The sequence below is a fragment of the Ranitomeya variabilis genome, chromosome 4, assembly GCF_051348905.1.
Source record: "Ranitomeya variabilis isolate aRanVar5 chromosome 4, aRanVar5.hap1, whole genome shotgun sequence".
Taxonomy (NCBI): Eukaryota; Metazoa; Chordata; class Amphibia; order Anura; family Dendrobatidae; genus Ranitomeya; species Ranitomeya variabilis.
The window spans coordinates 304,384,345-304,404,092 of NC_135235.1; the positions used below are offsets into that span (position 1 = coordinate 304,384,345).

Consider the following 19,748-nt stretch of genomic DNA (forward strand, 5'->3'; position numbering starts at 1 on the left):
GCGCTGTTTAGACGCTCCCCAGCTCCGACGCTCCCCAGCTCCCCCGCCTTCCCAGGAACCCCAGCCCCGCACTGTGCATAATGAATAACAGTGCGGGGCGGGGGATTCAGCAACAGTGTGGCCGCACTGACAATGAACACTGCGCAGGCCCCAGGCAGGCACGCACAGCGCAGGCGCCGGATTTCAGAAGATAACAGCGCTCAGGGGGCGGGTACCATCGCCCCTGAAGAGAAGAGTGACGGCAGTTGGGAGCTTCATACAGGACGATTCGGACCGCCTCCTGGTACAATATCTGGTATGTGTGGCCAATTTTTAAAACGCTTTTTTGAGGTAATAAATGAATCAAAAACTAAAAGAGCCACCTTGTTAGACTGCAGCATTACTGCTGCACAAGGTGGCTCTTTTAGTTTATAACGGCTGGAGGGGGGTGACAGTGGCCCTTTAAGTATATAATTCCACTTGTGGTAATTCATAGTTTTGATGCCTTCAGTGTGAATTTTCAATTTTCATAGTCATGAAAATACAGAAAAATCTTTAAATGAGAGGGGGTGTCCAAGCTTTTGGTCTGTACTATATATATATATATATATATATATATATATATATATATATATATATATATAATATATCATTTTTGGAGACTAAGAATTAAAAAGGCGCAAACTTCAGCATTGATGACCTTGTCATACAAAATCAACATACAGCAAATTACTTCCGCTTCTTGTTAAAAAAAGATACATTACAGAGGATACCATACAGAATAAGTACAATATTTTGAGATTTTTCCTTTTTTTTTTTTTTTAAATCATAACTTTTTTTTTTCAGTAAAACAATTTTTTTTTTAACTCATTAGCAAAACCCACACAAAACAAAATTTCATTCAGTAATAGAAAATCTTAAAATGTATATCAAAAAGTCACTTATAGAGAGTGGACGGAGGAATTACATAGGCATGCATAATATATTTATTGATGACGTGTAAAGAGATAATGATTTTTTTAAGACACATTTTTGCATGTACAACAAATTGGATGCATTATTACAATTTTTTTTTTAGAAAATAAACGTATTTAGCATTTTTTTTCCTTCTTTTTTCTACATCAGGAGAATCCAAGATAATAGTAACCTGTAAATCTGTATTCCTGATTTTAATTTTTTTTTTTACATTTTTTTCCCTATGAAAAAAAGTTAAAGTTTTTTTCTGTTGAGATAAGTAAAATACAAAGTTATCTTCTTTGGTGCTGTTTCCAGTTCCGGGTATTAAAATACAAGAAAAAGAGAAATTTATAAACCCTGAAACAAAGTACCTGTTCTTGACCAAAAAGGATATGTCCAAAAATTACCCCCCAAAAATGAATCCCTAAGACGTAGATCCAATGGAATCTGAATGAAATGTTATGTAACCGGATGACGCAGAAGGTGAACTTAAAAAGCTGTTTGTACTTCCCTTATCTTCTATCTTGTTGGGTTGGTCCTGTCCAGTCCATGTATTGCTTAGCCCCTTCTGACAATTGTTTGAGTCACCAGAGTTATTTTTGGACGATACCTCATCCAATTTCTGAGATTCAGCCTTCTGAACATGTCTTTGACTATTACGGGCTCTTCTGTGACCTTCGGTGTAGAATCTTTTGTGGTCATCATGAGGTCTATGATGACTAGGAACATTTAGAGTACAACTTTTCCCATGAGGAGAAAATCTCCGTAATACCTGTGGCTCTCGCTCAAAGTCCGTCAGGGTAAAATGAGTAAGTGTGGGATGCTGTAGGGCATCAGGAATGAGAGCAATAGAAGAAGACCTAATGGGACCTTTCCTTGGACTTGGCAGAGGAGTGTCATCGATAAAACTGACCACTTCTTCTCTGCTAAAGCACTTAAAGTCGTCTCTGTAAAGTTCTTCCAGGGTGAAGTGTTTTAGTGAAATGAGGCTCTCGGAGGCTTTTCGGCACTTTCGATAGGGCAAGCTGGCGTCTTCATGGTACATTATTAGGCTACTGCGTCTTTCACGTCTCGGCAGTGTGAAGAATGAAATAGCAGCAATATCTTCTGCGGATCCCCAGCCGTGAATGAATGCCGGTATCTGTCCCGTAGTAAAAATATCCGTTTCATCATGGGAATAACGTCTCGTTGGAGGGACCTAGGGTAAATATTCCAGAAGACATTAAAACAGGCCGCCGGGTCACCTTGTTGGGACAAGTAAACTTTTAATCTACGTAAAAAAATAAAACAAGCAGTCTTCATAAAACATCATGGCTTGGTGTCAATCATAATGAATATTGGTAGAAAAGATGATTAAATTATAGATGACTAATATGAACATAGTCTGGTACTATATGGTACTATGAGCCTGTAGTCAAGAGAGCAAGATGTCCAAAGGCCTTTATGTCTTAAGACTATGGTGTGTTTGGCTGCAGCGGTCTAGAAAACATAAGAATGAGGGAGACTTGGCCAATTGGATGAAGGAGGGGGAATAAGGCAACCAGAGGGAGTATATATTATTAATTTTTGATACCATAAATAAAACTGCAAAAATCTCTGAAAATTCCCTTTAAGGCCTTAAGTCATACTTTAAAGAAAGTTTTTGCAGATTTTTTTAGTGTGTTTTTTTGGCGCAGTACATGTTTATAAAGTTATTTTTTTCACCAAAAAAGCAGCAAAAACCCATGGTTGTGTTTTTTGCACTCTCATTGCTTACTATGGTGAAAAAAATGCTACAAAAATGCTTAAAGAATTGACATGCTGCAGTTTTCAAAAACACAGCAGTTGTCCAATTCAGTCAGGAAAAAAAACAAACAAGCATGTACATGAGATTTTCTGAAATCTTGTAGTTTTTACTGGTGCTGTAAAACACAGCTTTAATTTGCATAAAAATACCCAGCAAAAATGCAATGTGTAAACATAGCCTTATACAGGTCCCTTTTCCTGTTACACACCATTTAAACGGTACTGTTCTACTCTTATGTGGCAGAGTGGTCAACAGGACAAATACACATTTCCAAATTTTATGCCCCCCCCCCTATTCGTACTGTACTAACAGTGTTTCTACACAAACCAAATTCTGCAAAAATACCACAAAAAGACCTTACGATGACACGAAGACTTGACAAGTAAAGTATTATATTTATTCTCTTCTTTCTGAAAAATAATATAAATGATAAAAACTTGATTGATAAATTTAAGAAATTTGAATTAATCCTACCAATAAATTCTAAAATCTCCTCCCCTGTAATTCCACAATATCCAGCCAATCAAAGTTCAAGACTAGCACAAGTGTTAGCAAAACTTATGACTTTAAAGGAAACCTGACATTTTCTCAAATTCTATTAACCTGCAGATATAAGGTTAATCTGTATGTTAATAGTGTTACAATGTTAGCCGGCTGCAGCACTGAAAGCACTAACCTTTAAATATTATTTTCCCGTGAGCCGCCGGCTTTCAGTTATGGAGCAGCTACAGTCACCGCTTAATAGACAGTGAGCATTGACTGTTGGCAATTTGATTGACAGATAACTCTATAGCGTATCTGTGCAGAACAAACTATCAAAGAGCCGGGGTGTGCTTACAGCTGCTGCTCACAGTACTGTGGGCACTGAGAGGGGTGACGTCGGGCACGCCTTTATGACTGAAAGCTGGCAGCTCCCTGTAGGAATAAACTTAATTTTTTTCCCAGTAGGTGCGCTTTCAGTAAGGTGGCTGGACACCATTGTAATGCTATTAACCTGCAGATTAAAGGGAACCTGACAGCAAATACATGCTGTCCGATCCATGGGCAGTATGTATCAGACACTGGCTGCGGTATTTCAGAGAAAAACATACTTTAAAAGCTGTCGGGGCCCGAGCCACATGGAGGACTAATCAGAAAGACTTGTCTACGGTGGCTTCTCCCCACTCGCTGCCAGTGACAAAAGTCTCTCCCTGTGTGTATATATATGGAAGGACCTTTCACGCCAGGACAGCGGGCGGGAAGAAGCTGCAGCAGACGCGCCTGTCTGACTAGACTCCCATGTGGATCGGTCTCTGGTAACTTTTTTAAAGTATGTTTTTCTCTGAAATGCCGCTAAAAAGTGGATAGGCAGGATGTGCCTGCTGTCAAATTCCCTTTAACGCTATATCTGCAAATTAAAACCATTTGGGGACATGACAGGTCCCTTTAAAAACTCAAAAGAAAACACTCCTTTCAAACTTTGATACAAATATTACATGGAAAATTGATGTATGATCCTATGAGAAAATCATCATCTTATAGATCAATTTCTAAATGTATATTTCAGACTACTGAATACGATAATGCTTGTCCAAACTCCCCCTAAAAAAAATTATTTTACAGTACAGACCAAAAGTTTGGACACACCTTCTCATTTAAAGATTTTTCTGTATTTTCATAACTATGAAAATTGTACATTCGCCCTGAAGTGATCAAAACTATGAATTAACACATGTGGAATTATACACTTAACACAAAAGTGTGAAACAACTGAAAATATGTCTTATATTCTAGGTTCTTCAAAGTAGCCACCTTTTGTGTTGATGACTGCTTTGCACACTCTTGGCATTCTCTTGATGAGCTTCAAGAGGTAGTCACCGGTTTGCGTTTAGTTGGACCATCATTTATTTATCAACAGGACAATGACCCCAAACACACCTCCAGGCTGTGTAAGGGCTATTTGACCAAGAAGGAGAGTGATGGGGTGCTACGCCAGATGACCTGGCCTCCACAGTCACCAGACCTTAACCCAATCGAGATGGTTTGGGGTGAGCTGGACCGCAGAGTGAAGGCAAAAGGGCCAACAAGTGCTAAGCATCTCTGGGAACTCCTTCAAGATTGTTGGAAGACCATTTCCGGTGACTACCTCTTGAAGCTCATCAAGAGAATGCCAAGAGTGTGCAAAGCAATCATCAAAGCAAAAGGTGGCTACTTTGAAGAACCTAGAATATAAGACATATTTTCAGTTGTTTCATACTTCTTTGTTAAAGGGAACCTGTCACCCCGTTTTTTCCGTATGAGATAAAAATACCGTTTCCCGTTCAGGAAAATGGCCGCCGAGATCTCCATCTGCGCACGCGCGGCATCCCGCGGCCATTTTCCTGAAGCCCCGGGCAGCAGAGCGCTCCATCTGCGCACGCGCGGCCACAGGAAGATGGCCGCCCCCACCGATCACCAGGGGAATAGCGCAGATCGCGCTCTTTTCCTTCAGCTGCGCAGTGGATTCGCCTGTTGGGCATGCGCAGACCACTACGCCACCAACGGACAGATGAGCAGGATCTGAGGGAGAAACAGCGATGTCACCACACCCATATGACCAGACCAGCGTGAGTGACAGCCCAAAACGGCGACTTTACAAAGGTATTGTGGCAGCATAGGTGGGGAATAAAGGCACAAAAAATACACTAATGTAAAGCACAGCTCTGCCCCTATTTAACGCTATTTTTATCTCATCTTGAAAAAACGGGGTGACAGGTTCCCTTTAAGTATATAATTCCACATGTGATAATTCATAGTTTTGATGCCTTCAGTGTGGATGTACAATTTTCATAGTCATGGAAATACAGAAAAATCAGTAAATGAGAAGGTGTGTCCATAGTTTTGGTCTGTATTGTATGTACACAAATATATATATATATATATATATATATATATATATACACACACACACGGTTGAAACCAGAAGTTTCCATACACTATATAAAAAGACACATATGCATGTGTTTCTCACTATCTGACATGAAATCGGGATAAACCTTTCCCGTTTTAGGTCAATTAGGATTAGCATAACTATTAATATTTGCCTAATGCCAGAGTAATGAGAGAGAGAGAATGTTTTACGGTATTTTTATTACTTACTGCAAAGTCAGAAGTTTCCATACACTAAGATTACTATGTCTTCAAACAATTCTGGATTGCCAATGTGATGATGTCTTGTGTTTGGAAGCTTCTTTTTTGCAACATCTGAGCTAATTAGAGACACACCTGTGGATGTATTTTAATGCACACCTGAAACACACTGTTTCTTTGTGTAGCATCATGGGAAAGTCTAAAGTAATCAGCCAAGATATCTGGAAGAGAATTGTGGACTTTCTCATGTCTGGCTCATCCTTGGGTACAATTCCAAGATACCTGAAGATGCCTCGTTCATCTGTACAATTATATATAAGTTCAAACAAGATGGGAATGTCCAGCCATTATACCTCTCAGAGTGGAGACGGGTTCTGTGCCCCAGAGATGAATGTGCTTTGGTCCAACATGTGCATATCAACCCAAGGACAAAAGCAAAAGACCTTGTGAAGATGATGGTGGAAGCTGGTAAGATGTGTCAATATCCACAGTGAAATGAGTACTGTATCAACATGGGCTGAAAGGCCACTCTGCCAGGAAGAAGGCATTACTCCAAAAGAAACGCAACCAGATTAATGTTTGCAAATGCACACAGGAACAAAGACCTTAATTTTCGGAGATGTGTCCTGTGGTCTGATTAAACTAAAATTGAACTTTTTGGGTATAATGACCATTGTTACATTTGGAGGAAAAAGGGAGAAGCTTGGAAGCCTTAGAACACCATCCCCACTGTGAAACATGGGGGTGGCAGCATCATGTTGTGGGGTTGTTTTGCTGCAGGAGGGACTGGTGCATTTCACAAAATAGATGGCATCATGAGAAAAGAAGATTGTGTGGCAAAACTGAAGCAACATCTCAAGACATCAGCTTGGAAGTTAAAGCTTGGGCGGAAATGGGCCTTACAAATGGACAAACTGTCAAAATAGTAACAAAGTGGCTTAAGGATAACAAAATGAATGTTTTGTAGTGTCCATCACAAAGCCCTGATCTCAATCTTATTGAATATTTATGGGTAAAGCTGAAAAGGCCGATGTGAGCAAGGCGACCTACAAACCTGGATCAGTTACACCAGTTTTGTCAGGAGGAATAGGCCCAAATTCCAACCAACTATTGTGGAAAGCTTGTGGAAGGAGATCCCAAACGACTGACCCAGGTCATTTAGTTTAAGGGCAATGGTACCAAATACTAATGAAATGTATGTAAACTTTTGACTTTGCAGTAAGTACAGTTTCAACTGTCAAATAACTCGGTATACAGACTTCTTCTCTTTAAAGCAATGCTTCTTTAATCATTTATCACAGAATTTACATACGGCAAGTACGATTTGAGGGTTAACGTTTCTTTTTATGAAGAGTGACAAGCCAAGCCTGGCATGTCAGAGTGAGGAGACTTATAGGCCATTCAATGCTCCTCTTGCTTCTTTAGAGAGGAAGAAGACTAGAACTCTAGTGCCACCTGTTGGAAGTAGCAATCCTAAAAGTCAATATCGACCCTTTAATGAGCCTTGTCACAAGGCTTAGGATAAAAGCCAAAGCAGAATCTCAATTTGCAGACACGGTGTTTTGGTATTTTTTGCATGGGGTAAGAATAAATGCAATTGTACACCCACCATATTCACCACAGTGATCCTGATACATAGGTTTGGTGTGGATGAATCCTCTTCACTCAGCCAAGCCGACAATATGAAGAGTAGAGACGCTGCTCGACACTGAAGGAAACCGTGCCTGTCGTGATGTTTTGGGAATCCTTCCCCTTTTTCAAGCTCCTCATTCTAATCCTTTTCCTTCCTTTTAAAGGATCCCCCAAGTGGCAACCTCCGCCAGACTTCAAATGAATATAAAACCAGGTATGATCATTACAATCACAATCGCCGTAGTTATAATTAAGACCAAAGCAAATGTGCATGTTAATCAGTATATCCTTCTAGGTACATTACCATGCTAATTTATTACATATTTATTTTACTACAAATATACATAATGAAATAGATGCAGAAAAACTCATCAATGAAGCGCATTGGAGAAAATGAACAACCAGCATCAGCAAAGTAATAAATACATCATAAAGAAAACCCGCAAGATGGAAAAAAATGGGACTTATGTATATTTGTAGTAAAATAAATCTGTATTAAATTAGCATGGTAATGTACCTAGAAGGATATATCGATTAACATGCAGATTTACTTTGGTCTGAATTATAAACTACACCAATTGTGATTGTAATGATCATACCTGGTTTTATAGTCATTTGAAGAATTTGGTGGCGGTTGTCACGCTTTTATCCCAAGTCATATTGCAAGGCTTGTTAAAAGGAAGAAAAAGGATTAGAATGACAAGCTTGAAAAAGGGAACGATTCCTGAAATGTCACAATAGGTTCGGATTTTGAGCAACATCTCCGCTCTTCATACTGTCGGCTCGGCTGAGAGAAGAGAAGAGAATCATCTACGTTGTACTTATGTGTCTGGATCACTATGGTGAATATGGTGGATGTGTGATTGCATTTATACTTACTACATGCCAAATCAAATCTCATACTTTGCGCTGATGAGCAGCAATAACCTGTAACACAGTGTCTGCAAATTGAGATTCTGGTTTAGTTTTTTTCCTAAATTATTATCACGGTTCCACCCCTCAGTGTGTCTAGGATGCAATTACTGACAGCTTGGACATCCAATCTGTTACAGGGGTGTACTGAGCTGCCAGAGTGTTGATTGACAGCTCAACTATCCAATCTGAGACTTGGAGGCGTCAGCTGTCTCCAAGTGTTCATTATCCCGGGTGATTGCCGTACTACTTAACTGAGCTGCTTCTCCCAGACCTCTGCCAGATGTACATTCAGCTTGTGAGGTTGTACTCCTTGTGCCTCGAGTTCTGCATGCTTTTTTGTTGCCTGACCTTGGATTTCGTTCTGAACATCCATCTGTTTAACTCCTTCTGCTCTGATCCGTTTCCATCCTGGTATTCTGACCTCGGAACGTCACCTGACCAAGTTTTTGTCTCTTCCTTCTGTTTATGACGTAAACTCCTGACCTTGGACTCCTTGACCATTTTGATTCATGGCTTGGCTGTGAGAAGTGACTGGCGTCACAGTTATATTGCAAGGCTTGTTAAACAGTCGATATTGACTTTTAGAATTGCTACTTCCAACAGGTGGCCCCAGAGTTCTAGGCTTCTTCCTCCCTGAAGAGGCAATTTCCATATTTAAATTTCCCAGAGGAGCACTGCATGGCCTAAAAGTCTCCTCACTATGACATGCCAGGCTTGGCTAGTCCCTCTCCACATGGAGAAACGTTACCCCTTAAACCCTACTTGCCCTATGTAACTTCTGTGATAAATGAGAAAAGAAGCACTGCTTCAAAAAGAAGACATCTGTAGACCGCGTTATTTGTATTGCGAGATTTATAGCAGCTTTGGGAACAGCCGAATTGTGGCGAGTTCTGATGGGTGTAGAGTGACCAATCTGAAAGTCTAGTTTCTGTCGTACACAGGTTAATCAAGAATTGCGCATCTACAGCATGTGAAAATCAGTATAGAAATAAAATTTGCACCTGTAGATTTTTTTTGCCATAATATTATGAAGTTTTTGCTTTTCGTTCAGTATACCGAATGAATGACTAAATCAGAATTTTAGATAGATAACCCAAGCCAGATGTAAAATGATAAGACAATGGCACATCAACGCATGCAGATTGAAATAAAAAACAAAAAGTTGCACATGTTGAATTAATAAATCGAAGCTTAATAGCCCTAAAGATAAAAAATAATCAGGTTATCTCCACCACCAGCGAGAGTTTACAAGCCTCTGGAGAACATTTTTGCAGTAGACTGGTATGAGGTACACAAGAGAGATGGATGGGTATGGGTTTGGTTGCACTTGAAGCCACTCCTTTGTAATAATAATAAAAAAAAATAAAAAGAATCGGGTAAGAAACAGACCAATCAGAATTTAGAAAGCAGAAGAAAGATTGACATAAACGTCCCAAAAATCAAGAAACAAAATAGCACAAGACACCAGGGCAGCCGAAGTGCAAGCAAACAGTCCATAGAAGTAAAAATTCCTTTATAAAACAAAGCAAAAAAGAAAAATAAAATTACAAAAAAAAAATGTTGTTTTTTTATTTTTATTTTTTAAATCAAATCAGCAACATAATTTTAGAAATAACTAAAATTCTGGAAAAAAAATAAAAAAATATTACGTGCAAATTGTTAAATCCCTCTGTGCTGCCATTCTTCATTTTGCCCAGCATAATAATCATGTATACTAAAAATAACAACAAGAACACAATAGTCAGACATTCAAGAGTAAGAATCCCAGACCGAATGCAACTTGAAAATTCCGGCAGATTTTGACAAGATCAAGTAAAATGTTAAAGTGAATTCGTAAATTGGGAGTAAATGATAGAATCCTGGTTAGGTGTTTGGATATATGTTTTCATTATGCATTCAAATACTTAAAAAGGACACGTCCGTCAAATATAGGTATTTTTATATTCATATTTAAAGGTGTTGTCCAGGATTGGGGTTCCAGTCTGGATTCACTGCACGTGACTGCAGACTTGTAAATCCTCACAGTGTGCACTGTCAGGATTCTTTGGTACCGCAACAGTCATGTAACTGCAAGTATGCGATTTGCATACTTCTGGACACATTCCAACTAGACATGTTCGGCCTTTCTCAAAGCACTTGCACTGAGCAAGGCAGTACATGTCTAGTTGGCACGTGACTGCATGTATGCAAATTGCATACTTGCGATCTCCCAGCAACGGAGAATCCTGACTGCGTGTACACTACACGCTGTGAGGATTCAGAAGACTTTAATTCGCATAGTTACTAGAGGCTGGTACCCCAAACCTGGACAAGCCCTAGATCATTTTAGGGGGGATTTTGCCAGTTTTTATTTTCAACTTCATCAATATAATGCATTTAGAAAAGAAATATGAGATACAAAATATTGTCCTTTTCAAGCAGTGAACACAGTAAGGTAAAGAGCCTGAGAAGGACTGGAGTTTACTATTGCCAATATAATAGTAGGTGGCGGAGTAGAATGACTGACAGCATCTCAGCTTTATTCTCTTGATAACATAATAAACATGACAAATACAGACAAGGAAATATAGGAAAAAAGTCAACTGTAGTCTTAAAGGGAATCCGTCAGCAGGTTTTTGATATGTAATCTGAGGACTAAGTTAAAATACAGATCTCAGTGATGCCTCTCTTATCAGGCTCCCTAGTTTTGTTTGCTTCCAATGATTGTTTTAACACCAGATTATCATTGCTGTGACTCTGCAGAGCATGTATGCTAGTCAGACACGCCCCCTCCTGTGATAGGCAGCTCATTGTCTGTGGACATTGTATATAAAGAGCCTGGTGTGGGCGGGGTTAGCTTCCTCAGCTCTGCTGCATTGCCAAATCTAAAAACTCTGATTGTGTCAGAACGGTTGCACTCAGTAAATTAAGTGATACATAGTTGGATTCAGCTTCTCTTTGCCTACATCAGGCTGCTCTCAGGTGAGGTAGCAAAATTCTGCTGACAGATTCCCTTTAAGTAAGTGTCATCACTGAACCGTAACTCAGCTTTTCCAACAATGGCAGCAGGTTCACAATGTATCATTACTGAACTGCAACCCTGCTTTCTAAGTTTTTATAACAGTTTTATCATCACTGCCACATGGGGACTCTGCGAACCGCCTCCTACCTGATGGTTTCCTCTACTCCTCTTTCGATTAGCCTGACGCTAATTAAAAGAGGTGCTGGACATGGCAGCCAATAGTAGGCAGTTCACAGGGAATATTCATGTGGCCACTGGACTAGGGCCCTGCAAATTGATTCTCTCATTGCTACGAACCACCAATTTTTCTTAAAACTAAATTCTATATGATCACCAAAACATCTATGAATTAAACAAGAACTAGAATGCTGATTTCTTCCCTACAGGTATCTATTAAATCATTATAAAAGTGCCATTATGGCCATACCTTTATTTTAACATACTAAATTGTGATGACAGGTTCCCTTTAATACGAGGACTTTTTTGTTGGATGTGTCCCTTTAAAGGAACACTCCAGGAAAAACTCATCCACTGTGTTATACCTAATGTAGGGTATGAGGGTTTGACTTCTCCAGCATTGTCCTTTTCGGGCTCTGTATAAAGCATAACAAGAAGTATTTTTCCAGGCATGTTACTTTAAATATTTACTTTCATTCTCCAAAAAAGTGCCTGGATGCATTTTTGTTCCAGCATTTTTACACTTCCTCATTGCTTTCTAGGGTGAAAAATGTTGCAAACACGCTGAAAGATTTGAAATGCTGCAGTTTTAAAAAATAATAAAAAAAGTTTTCCAATTCAGTGAAGAACAGGAAAAGCAAACATGTGCATGAGATTTCTTAAATCTCATAGCTTTTGCTTTAACTGTAATAAGCAGCTTTTAATTTTTTAACATAAAAAACATGAAGATACCCATAATGAGCGAGGAAAAAATCTGCAACAGAAATGCATTTAAAAAACTAGGCAAAATCGCGCCTATTTTATGCACCGTGCTTCCTGCCAAGAGATGCCGAAATGGTGCAGAAAGTTCTGCTGCAAATTCTTAACTGATGACTTGATCTAGTGGGGGCAGGTGTTTTTTGGCTAGTTTGGCATAATTTAGACTGAATAATATTTTAGCTGTTTTTTGCCATTTGGATAAAAACAATCTTTTTGTTCCCTGAAAGCAAAGATGTATAATATGGCAAAGAATTAAAACAAAGTATGTTACGAAGTTGTAGAACTTTTCATTATACAACGATTACGTGTTATATACGGTGCCTTGCGAAAGTATTCGGCCCCCTGGAACTTTTCAACCTTTTCCCACCTACCATGCTTCAAACATAAAGATACCAAATGTAAATTTTTGGTAAATAATCAACAACAAGTGGAACACAATTGTGAAGTTGAACGAAATTTATTGGTTATTTTAAATTTTTGTGGAAATTCAAAAACTGAAAAGTGGGGTGTGCAATATTATTCGGCCCCTTTACTTTCAGTGCAGGAAACTCACTCCAGATGTTCATTGTGGATCTCTGAATGATCCAATGTTGTCCTAAATGCCTAATGATGATAAATATAATCCACATGTGTGTAATCAAGTCTCCGTATAAATGCACCTGCTCTGTGACAGTCTCAGGGTTCTGTTTGAAGCACAGAGAGCATCATGAAGACCAAGGAACACAACAGGCAGGTCCGTGATACTGTTGTGGAGAAGTTTAAAGCCGGATTTGGATACAAAATGATTTCAAAAACTTTAAATATCCCAAGGAGCACTGTGCAAGTGATCATATTGAAATGGAAGGAGTATCATACCACTACAAATCTACCAAGACCCGGCCGTCCCTCTAAACTTTCATCTCAAACAAGGAAAAGACTGATCAGAGATGCAGCCAAGAGGCCCATGATCACTCTGGATGAACTGCAGAGATCTACAGCTGAGGTGGGACAGTCTGTCCATACGACAACAATCAGTCGTACACTGCACAAATCTGGCCTTTATAGAAGAGTGGCAAGAAGAAAGCCATTTCTCAAAGATATCTATAAAAAGTGTCATTTAAAGTTTGCAACAAGCCAACTGGGAGACAGACCAAACATGTGGAAGAAGGTGCTCTGGTCAGATGAAACCAAAATCGAACTTTTTGGCAACAATGCTAAATGATATGTTTGGAATAAAGGCAACACAGCTCATTACCCTGAACTCACCATCCCCACTGTCAAACATGGTGGTGGCAGCATCATGGTTTGGGCCTGCTTTTCTTCAGCAGTAACAGGGAAGATGGTTAAAATTTATGGGAAGATGGATGGAGCCAAATACAGGACCATTCTTGAAGAAAACGTGTTGGAGTCTGCAAAAGACCTGAGACTGGGACGGAGATTTGTCTTCCAACAAGACAATGATCCCAAACATAAAGTAAAATCTACAATGGAATGGTTCACAAATAAATGTATCCAGGTAAAAGAAAAAGGAGATTACCGCGCTGATGAGGCACTTGTGGATATCCGGATGATCCTGTGTGTGATGGGCAAGATGGCGTAGGAGCTTCCTCCCCACTGTCCGTTTGTGCCTAATGCGGGAGCGTCCTCCCCAAGGCTGAAGAGCTCACGACCGCTCACTGCCTGAAACCACCGCTGCGCGCCTCGGCCGATGGCGCCGCTGTCAGGGTAGCGTGGTGAGCAGGGGGCGTGATGGACGAGAGGCGTGGTTGTGTGGTGACGTCACCTGTCTGTCTGTAATGGACATATGTATGGGCCATCCCGACGCGTTTCGTGGGAAACGTCCCTCTTTCTCAAGGTATGGCTACTACACTGCCGTTACTCCCTTTATACCTATCCACGCCTCCCATGCTCTCCACCCACCAATCCCACAAAATGCTTAATCGCACTAAATCACAGCAAGTTATTATCCCTGTATGTCCCTATGTCTCTCCGGAAATACACAATCTCACTTATAGCAGCCACTACTTACTAGGAACTGCTCCCACAAACAACCTATTTGCAAATTGTTAAAAAAATACATAAATACCCCCCAATATAAAATTATATTTTTATTCAATGCATCCCTAAAAACCTTTTATAAAAAGAAAAAGACCCCTACTTAAATATCCCCTAAAAATAAAACAAAAATGATTAATATTTAAAGCCTATAAAAAAGACTAAAATTTTTTTATAGCTAGAGGCAATTATCAATTCCCCATAAATCCTGAAAAGCGTACCGTTCAATTTCCTGATTCAGTCCCTTAGGGGCTAAACTATCTAATGTAAAAAATTTAATTAGATTCAATGCGGGACATATTCTTAATGTAGTCCCCCCCTCTTGGATTTTTCGGGACGGTTTGAATTCCGCAAAATGAGATTCCTTCACATGACTTCTTATGCTTAACTGCAAAATGACGCGAGAGGGGGTGCCCCTCAAATCCCTTTGCAATATTGTCCAGATGCTCCTTCATTCTGTCCCTCAATCGTCTCTTGGTGCGGCCCACATATATTTTATCACAGGGACATCTGATCATATAAATGACTCCCGTGGAGTGACAGGAAATATTTTCTTTAAAATGAAATTCTCTAGTTTTGTCCATATCCCAAAAAGATTCTTGTATTGCTTTTGGGCATTTAATCCGTATACAACATGGACAATTTCCACAATGGATAAAACTCCCCCTACTGGGGTTCGTGCTATTTTTGCCCTTAAGGGTCTGAAAACCCAGACCCATTTTTATGGTGGGTGCTACAATATTTCCAATGTTTTTGACCTTTTTATAAACAAATTTTGGTTTAGCGGGCAGTAATTCCCCCACAACCTTATCCTTCTGTAAAATAGGCCAATATTTTCAAATAATCCTTGAAAATTTACCATGATCTGCGTGGTATTGAGTAATCAAAGGGATCTTGCCAATTTTCTTTGCCACAGATGAAGGATTACCCTTGGGTCTCTCCATTCCATGGATCAAATTATTCCTTGGTATAGCTCTAGCTTCCTGACTAGCTTTTTCAAGGGATAAATGGTCATAACCTCTCTCTGCAAATTGTTTTTGCAGCACCTGCGATTCTATCTCAAAGTCCCTCTCTCTTGTACAATTTCGTCTGATCCGAATAAATTGACTTTTTGGGATGTTGCGAAGCCATGAGGGGAGATGACAACTATCCGTCTGGATGTAACTATTACAGTCTACCTCCTTATGATGACATTTCGTGTACAAAGTATCATTTTCAACAAAAATATTCAAATCCAGAAAATTAACCTCCGTTTTACTCATGGTAACTGAAAATTACAAACCATATTCATTATCATTAAGGCCTCCCACAAATTCTCCCAAGAGGTGCTGAGAGCCTTCCCAAATGAAAAGAATGTCGTCGATATACCGACGCCACATAATCAGACCCTCACGCAATTGACCATCCAGAAAAATATGGGACTCCTCCCATTTTCCCACATACAGATTAGCATAGCTAGGGGCAAACTTTTTCCCCATAGCTGTTCCCCACGTTTGTAGATAAAATTGTTTCCCATACACAAAATAATTGTGTTGGAGGATGAATTTCATACTCTCTATGATGAATGCCGTTTGTGTGGGATTATAAATACGGGATTTGTTTAGAAAGTATTTAGCGGATTCACACCCTTTTTCTTGATTGGTTACTGTATAAAGGGACTTTATATCCAAAGTCCCAAGGGTGTATTTGTCAGTCCACTCAATACTTTCCAAGGCCCTGATAGTATCTCGGGTATCTTTAAGATATGCTGGGAGTGATGGAACACATTTTTGTAGATGTATATCCACATATTCTGATAAATTTGCCATTAGGCAATTAATCCCTGATATGATTGGTCTCCCCGGGGGACATTTAGAGTCCTTATGTATCTTTGGGATATGATAAAATATGTCCAAACTCAGTGTTTTATTGTAGATTAATTCAAATTCCTTTTTATTTAAAATCCCCGCTGTCTTCCCTTTCGTGGCCAAAAGATACAATTTTTTCACAAACCGGGAGGTGGGGTCTCCCAGTAATTTCTTATATGTAATGCTGTCATTTAAGAGTCACAAGGACTCCTCATGATATTGACTACGGTCCAACACTACAATACTTCCACCTTTATGCGCACTACGGACCACTATGTCATTGTCATCCTGGAGATGAATGAGAGCTTTCCTTTCTTCCCTAGTGAGATTCTGTGAGCTATATCTCAAGTTCCCTTTTTTCATCTTTCTTATATCTGAGGTAACCAAAGTCTCAAATGTATGGAGAGCATTTGAATACTCACTAATAGGATTAAATGCTGACGGTTTGGCCAATGTTGTGTGGACATATTCACTTGCATTAGGATGATTTAAATTAAGTCCTGCTATTTCTTTCTTCAGGAAATATTTTTTAAGGGCTAAATTCCGAAGGAATTTCTTCATGCATACATAAAGATTTGTTTATAAAAAGGTCAAAAACATTGGAAATATTGTAGCACCCACCATAAAAATGGGTCTGGGTTTTCAGACCCTTAAGGGCAAAAATAGCACGAACCCCAGTAGGGGGAGTTTTATCCATTGTGGAAATTGTTCATGTTGTATACGGATTAAATGCCCAAAAGCAATACAAGAATCTTTTTGGGATATGGACAAAACTAGAGAATTTCATTTTAAAGAAAATATTTCCTGTCACTCCACGGGAGTCATTTATATGATCAGATGTCCCTGTGATAAAATATATGTGGGCCGCACCAAGAGACGATTGAGGGACAGAATGAAGGAGCATCTGGACAATATTGCAAAGGGATTTGAGGGGCACCCCCTCTCGCGTCATTTTGCAGTTAAGCATAAGAAGTCATGTGAAGGAATCTCATTTTGCGGAATTCAAACCGTCCCGAAAAATCCAAGAGGGGGGGACTACATTAAGAATATGTCCCGCATTGAATCTAATTAAATTTTTTACATTAGATAGTTTAGCCCCTAAGGGACTGAATCAGGAAATTGAACTGTACGCTTTTCAGGATTTATGGGGAATTGATAATTGCCTCTAGCTATAAAAAATTTTTAGTCTTTTTTATAGGCTTTAAATATTAATTAATCATTTTTGTTTTATTTTTAGGGGATATTTAAGTAGGGGTCTTTTTCTTTTTATAAAAGGTTTTTAGGGATGCATTGAATAAAAATATAATTTTATATTGGGGGGTATTTATGTAATTTTTTAACAATTTGCAAATAGGTTGTTGTGGGAGCAGTTCCTAGTAAGTAGTGGCTGCTATAAGTGAGATTGTGTATTTCCGGAGAGACATAGGGACATACAGGGATAATAACTTGCTCTGATTTAGTGCGATTAAGCATTTTGTGGGATTGGTGGGTGGAGAGCATGGGAGGCGTGGATAGGTATAAAGGGAGTAACGGCAGTGTAGTAGCCATACCTTGAGAAAGAGGGACGTTTCCCTCGAAACGCGTCGGGATGGCCCATACATATGTCCGTTACAGACAGACAGGTGACGTCACCACACAACCACGCCTCTCGTCCATCACGCCCCCTGCTCACCACGCTACCCTGACAGCGGCGCCATCGGCCGAGGCACGCCGCAGTGGTTTCAGGCAGTGAGCGGTCGTGAGCTCTTCAGCCTTGGGGAGGACGCTCCCGCATTAGGCACGAACGGACAGTGGGGAGGAAGCTCCTACGCCATCTTGCCCATCACACACAGGATCATCCGGATATCCACAAGTGCCTATCAGCGCGGTAATCTCCTTTTTCTTTTTCCTTGCATTGTATACACACAGGCCGGTGTTCACGCCACACCAGTCCGATTACCTGCTGCTTTGTCTTTCTGGCACACGTGCTCAGTGCCATTGTGATATATTGTTGTAGTTCTTTGAAATGTATCCAGGTGTTAGAATGGCCAAGTCAGAGTCCAGACCTCAATCCAATCGAGAATCTGTGGAAAGAGCTGAAAACTGTTCACAAACGCTCTCCATCAAACCTCACTGAGCTCGAGCTGTTTGCCAAGGAAGAATGGGCAACCAATAAATTTCATTCAACTTCACAATTGTGTTCCACTTGTTGTTGATTCTTCACCAAAAATTTACATTTGGTATCTTTATATTTGAAGCATGATATGTGGGGAAAAGGTTGAAAAGTTCCAGGGGGCCGAATACTTTCGCAAGGCACTGTACATTAAGCTCCTTTAAAGGCAGCATGAAAAAAGGGTATTTATTGAAAAGGACATAAATCCCCCCCCCCAAAAAAAATACAGAAATAGCAGCCATACTTACCAATACTAAGGCACTGCAGTGCTTTATTATTGTGACCAGGTGTTGGTAAGTATGGCTGTTTATTCTTCTGTGATAAAGAAGGGATACAATAATAATCCTAATCATCTTCTTAAGATTTGCATTGGATTGGAATCTTCAAAACTGAAGGCCCCGGATATGTGCCTGTGTCTTACTTGTGTTTCCACAATTCACTGTTAATAAGCCTTAAAGAATAAACACCATTTTAATTTTTATTTAATAAACCAATAGTACACGTGAAAATAAGCAACTTTGCAATATATATATAAAATCTGTTTTCAATGAAGTTAGATGCTCTCATTGGTGAGATAGGAAATGACAGTTGGTGTTTTTAAAATTCTATGGAGAGGGAGGAGCTAGAGGCAGACACAGACATTCTAGGAAAGAGCTAGAGGGAGACACAGACATTCTAGGGAGGAGCGAGAGGCAGACACAGACATTCTAGGGAGGAGCCAGAGGCAGACACAGACATTCTAGAGAAGAGCTAAAAGGCAGACAAAGATATTTTAGAGAGGAGCTAAAAGGCAGACACAGACATTCTAGGGAGGAGCTAGAGGCAGACACAGACATTCTAGGAAGGAGCTAGAGGGAGACACAGACATTCTAGGGAGGAGCTAGAGGCAGACACAGACATTCTAGGAAGGAGCTACAGGCAGACACAGGCATTCTAGGGAGGAGCTATAGGCACAAACATTCTAGGGAGGAGCTATAGGCACAAACATTCTAGGGAGGAGCTAGAGGGAGACACAGACATTCTAGGAAAGAGCTAGAGGGAGACACAGACATTCTAGGGAGGTGCTAGAGGCAGACAGGCATTCTAGGGAGGAGCTAGAGGCAGATACAGACATTCTAGGGAGGAGCTAGAGGCAGACACAGACATTCTAGGGAGGAGCTAGAGGCAGACACAGACATTCTAGGGAGGAGCTAGAGGCAGACACAGACATTCTAGGGAGGAGCTAGAGGCAGACACAGACATTCTATGGAGGAGCTAGAGGCAGACACAGACATTCTAGGGAGGAGCTAGAGGCAGACACAGACATTCTGGGGAGGAGCTAGAGGCAGACACAGACATTCTGGGGAGGAGCTAGAGGCAGGCACAGACATTCTAGGGAGGAGCTAGAGGCAGATACAGACA

At 40.1% G+C, this 19,748-nt stretch overlaps 1 protein-coding gene across 2 annotated transcripts in view; it reads right to left on the minus strand.

Moving 5' to 3' along the window:
* Positions 1–583: 583 nt before the first annotated feature.
* GPR153 (G protein-coupled receptor 153) overlaps positions 584–19,748 on the minus strand; it is a 140,829-nt gene continuing 121,664 nt past the window's right edge. For both annotated transcript variants that reach the window (XM_077250326.1, XM_077250325.1), the window contains exon 6: positions 584–2,134. In XM_077250326.1, the coding sequence (XP_077106441.1) occupies positions 1,361–2,134 (774 nt within the window). In that variant the 3' untranslated portion in view covers positions 584–1,360. The remainder of the gene's footprint in view (positions 2,135–19,748) is intronic.